Below are 4,678 nucleotides of genomic sequence, written 5' to 3'. Positions count from 1 at the left end.
GACCTGCAGGCTGCATACAATGTCGCTGAGATCACTTGTCCAATACAGGCGGTGGCTTCCCCGCTGTACATTTAGCTCTGTTTGCCCAAAGCAGGGCTAAATGTAGAAAACAACTACCTGCCCGGCATAGGGAGAAAGGATTTTCCCACCCCTGCTGCCCCTCTACTCCCTGCTTTTCCCCCGAGGCCGGGCCTTGGTTGGCCTTGTGAGAAATCCGGCTCTGGCCAGAATACGATATAGCTGAATCTGTAACACCACATAGAGTTTAAAGACATCTCTCAATCATGTGATTTTATTAATTGGTGTATTTTCCTTGTCCCCCTCGAAATTGCACAACATGGGGAGGGGGATCTCCTCGTTGAAAAGTATTTATTGCAAAATAAGTCTGCCCATGTCTATTAGCCTTGAAAATGGTTGATTTTAAAGATTTACCTCCCATTGAGATATAAGGGGTCCACATTAAAGTTAACAGATTGCAAATGTTTTGATGTGTTGCCGAACCCACCTGTGAATCGAACCCAAGCATACTGGTAGAGGATAACAAATGGGAGGGGTTAAGCAATCAGTGTTTAGCTTTCTTAAAGACAAATACAGCGGTTTATCAGGTGAGCCTAAATTTTCATTATTTCGTGGGACTTACATAGTATTCTTTAGACATGTAAGCTGCGGAAAAATCCAGTTTGGTTCGGATATTTCGTTTTTTCAGGATTCAGATCTGAAATTCAATTCGGTTCGGGTTTCAGATTCAGACGAAATCCGAATTTTTTCTTTAGTTTCGAATGAGTTTACGAATATTCGATGCAAATATCACAGAAAACCATCTACAGATACTAATACTAAAGCTGAATCTGCCAGACCCTAGATTTCCAAATTACATTTGGGAGCTCCTGAATGCCATTGGGGTCTGAGAGCCTCAGCTTTAGAAATATATGCATATGGCTCCCAGACCCGAATGGCATTCAGGAGCTCTCGAATGCAATTTGGAAATTCGGATCCTGAATGCCATTGGGGTCTGGGAGCCTCAGCTTTAGTATTATATGTATAAACTGTATATGGCTCCCATGTTGTCATAACGAAAATTCGTGTTCAGACCCATTCGGAGGCATTAAACCAAAAAAAACATCTGATTTTCCAGAAAAGTCACATGTCCCATTCAGTTTAGTTTTTGGGATCCGAAATTGGGAAACGGAAATTTGGATTCGGGCACATTTGGATGCATTGGAATTCGGATATTCCGATGTGTCCAAATTTCTTAAAAGTTGTCCGGATTTTCATGCGGAACTAAATGAATCGCACATGTCTAGTATTGAGAAATATTTTGATCATAATTTGTTATGTATTGTGAACAGCGTTACCACTGAGGATGTGCAGCTCACATAATGACCACTGGGATTTTAGGAATTAAATGTTGCTAATAATTACTAGCAATTAATGGCTGGCCTTTAGAGAGTTCAGTCCCCTGAAGATTTGCTATCACATTATAAAATGCTCAATTAAATTTAAGGACCTGTAAATGCTCAGAGCTGCAATCACACATTGGCTAAGGGTTAACGCTACAACATAAAACATTATAGATTCAATGATAACCAACGTTAGAGGATCTCAATCACAAGTTACAATTACAATTGTGAAACGTTCATGGAACTCCAGTTAATGTCATTGTTCCCTTTCTCAAGAAGATCAAGGTTTATGAAATCATTTGCTTTCGAGTTTCACTTGGCCACTGGTCCTCCAAGAAGAACATTTTATTTTCTGGTTTAGAATTTTGCACTTTACACACTACAGTACTTTTTTTTTAATCTAATGTGAACAGTTTTTGTACCTTCCCTACAGAAAAGCAATATCAAGATATCAGGAATAGCGCTGACAATGAACTGTGCTCAAAAAGGTTATTTCAAGCTAACAGGCCAGATATATTACATTGCGTCCCATCATCTTCAAGCCCAGACACAACATTAAGTCCATCCATCAAGCCCAGACACAACATTAAGTCCATCCATCAAGCCCAGACACAACATTAAGTCCATCCATCAAGCCCAGACACTACATGAAGTCCATCTATCAAGCCCAGACACTACATGAAGTCCATCCATCAAGCCCAGACACTACATGAAGTCCATCCATCAAGTCCAGACACTACATTAAGTCCATTCATCAAGCCCAGACACTACATGAAGTCCATCCATCAAGGCCAGACACTACATTAAGTCCATCCATCAAGGCCAGACACTACATTAAGTCCATTCATCAAGCCCAGACACTACATTAAGTCCATTCATCAAGCCCAGACACTACATGAAGTCCATCCATCAAGCCCAGACACTATATGAAGTCCATCCATCAAGGCCAGACACTACATTAAGTCCATCCATCAAGGCCAGACACTACATTAAGTCCATTCATCAAGCCCAGACACTACATTAAGTCCATTCATCAAGCCCAGACACTACATGAAGTCCATCCATCAAGCCCAGACACTATATGAAGTCCATCCATCAAGGCCAGACACTACATTAAGTCCATCCATCAAGGCCAGACACTACATTAAGTCCATTCATCAAGCCCAGACACTACATTAAGTCCATTCATCAAGCCCAGACACTACATGAAGTCCATCCATCAAGCCCAGACACTACATGAAGTCCATCCATCAAGGCCAGACACTACATTAAGTCCATCCATCAAGGCCAGACACTACATTAAGTCCATCCATCAAGGCCAGACACTACATTAAGCATGCACGTTGCTATGACAATATTAGCAAAATGGTGTACGGGTTGAGGAGCTAGAGTGTTGGGTAAACAAATGCTCTCCGGAGGTCAGTCAATGGACAGTTGTGGATGATGAAAGTTATATCCCGGAATGTTGCATCACATGTAATAAGGAATCAGAGATCAAATCTTCTTTTTCTTTGATGTTAATATATGTAGTCATTGGACTTGACTACAGGGAAAAGTAGGCATGGGGTTGGATTAGGTAAATAACGAATGAGAGGGTTCATCCAACTTTATACCCTAGTCTGCAAGTGTGCTATAATATCATTGTGAGGGCAGTTGGAGGTTTCCCACTTATGGACTTACAGGCTTGTCTGTAGGAGGTGCTGTGCCCCCTATGACTGGTAGTTTGGCATTGGTATAGTGAGGGCTGCTCAGTTAAATTCATAGCATTAAACATGAATGAGAAAAACGAGACAATGACGACCTTCTTCATTCTTAAAGGACTTTCGGAAATCCCCCTTTTACAGGTTCCAATTTTTTTCCTGGTTCTTCTCGTTTATCTCATCTCTCTTGGTGGAAACATGACCATTCTTCTACTGGTTTGCCTGGATTATCAGCTCCACACTCCCATGTATTTCTTCTTGTGTAATCTGTCCATTGTCAACATTTCTTCTACTACAGTAACACTACATAGGGTCCTGGTTATTTTTGTCAGTGGGAGTAATGTAGTATCTTTTACTGACTGCATGGCGCAGGTATATTTCTTCTCATGGTTGTGCGGCAATGAGTTGGTATTGCTTGCTATCATGAGCTACGATCGCTATGTTGCCATTTGCAAACCATTACATTACTCAACGGTCATGAATGGTAAAGTCTGCGTTGGCTTGGCCCTATTCTGCTGGTCGTTTAGTCTTCTACAAATTCTGCCTGCGATGGTTATATTGTCAAGATTCTCTTGCTATGCCACCAACGAAATGAACCACTTCTTCTGTGACATGATAGGTCTGGTGAAGATTTCCTGCGATGACACCTCCATTTTGGAACTGTTAGTGTTTACACAGGGAGCATTACTTTCAGCCTTCACCCCTTTTCTCCTCACCTTCATCTCCTACGCCTTCATAATTGTTACCATATTAAGAATTAGGTCTAGTACAGGAAGATCTAAAGCTTTCTACACATGCTCCTCGCACATAGCAGTTGTTACTCTTAACTATGCTAGTCTTGTTTGCCAATACTTGACCCCAGTGGGAACCATTAAGTTTGGTAAATTTTTGTCTTTGCTCAACACAGCTTTGATTCCTATGCTGAATCCTTTCATTTACAGCCTGAAAAATAAAGATGTGAAGTTGGCTCTACGGCGAAAACTCAAGTATTTTATGACCAGGTTTTGAAGAGATTGTCCATTGTCCTAGAGATCGGCCACTGTCCCAGAGATTGGTCACATTGGCCAAGATTGCTCAGTTCTTGATTTACCACCTAAAAAAATTAAGTATTGTTACATAGTATTTGAGGTTGAATAAAGACACATGTCCATCAAGTCCAACCTATTGTGTGTGTGTGTGTGTATAGATCCCCGAGTCATCTCGTTTTTAGGAGTACTTGTACCCCTGTATATTACCGTTTCTCAGGAAATCGTCCAAAAGCCTCTTGAATGATTCCAGACTATTAGCTGAAATCACTGCTTGTGGCAGTGAGTTCCAGACCCTAACCGCGCGAACTGAGAAGAACCCCCTCCGCCCCTTGTGTTTGAATTTTTTTTCTACCAGTTTCAGGTGGTGGCCTCTAGTCTTTGTTACGGAATTAATCGTAAAGAGTTTGTTGCTAATGTTGCTATGACTATGGAACATTTTGTACATGAAAATCATGTCCCCCCTTAATCTCCTTAGTTCCAGCGTGAACATATTTAAATTTAGTAACCGTGTCTCATAGCTCTGGTCCTCCATCCCTTTGATGAGTTTGGT

The 4,678-nt window shown here is 41.3% G+C and overlaps 1 protein-coding gene across 1 annotated transcript; it reads left to right on the top strand.

Moving 5' to 3' along the window:
• The first annotated feature begins 3,193 nt into the window (after window positions 1–3,193).
• On the top strand, window positions 3,194–4,108 carry LOC108793211 (olfactory receptor 2AP1-like). Its single transcript, XM_018564165.1, has one exon. It carries the CDS (start codon window positions 3,194–3,196, stop codon window positions 4,106–4,108), a length of 915 nt encoding a protein of 304 aa, XP_018419667.1.
• Window positions 4,109–4,678: the final 570 nt, after the last annotated feature.

This window comes from Nanorana parkeri, unplaced genomic scaffold, assembly GCF_000935625.1.
Source record: "Nanorana parkeri isolate BGI_ZX_2015 unplaced genomic scaffold, ASM93562v1 scaffold731, whole genome shotgun sequence".
NCBI lineage: Eukaryota > Metazoa > Chordata > Amphibia > Anura > Dicroglossidae > Nanorana > Nanorana parkeri.
The sequence above is the reverse complement of the archived record's forward strand: the minus strand, read 5'-3'. Positions and strand labels throughout refer to the sequence as shown.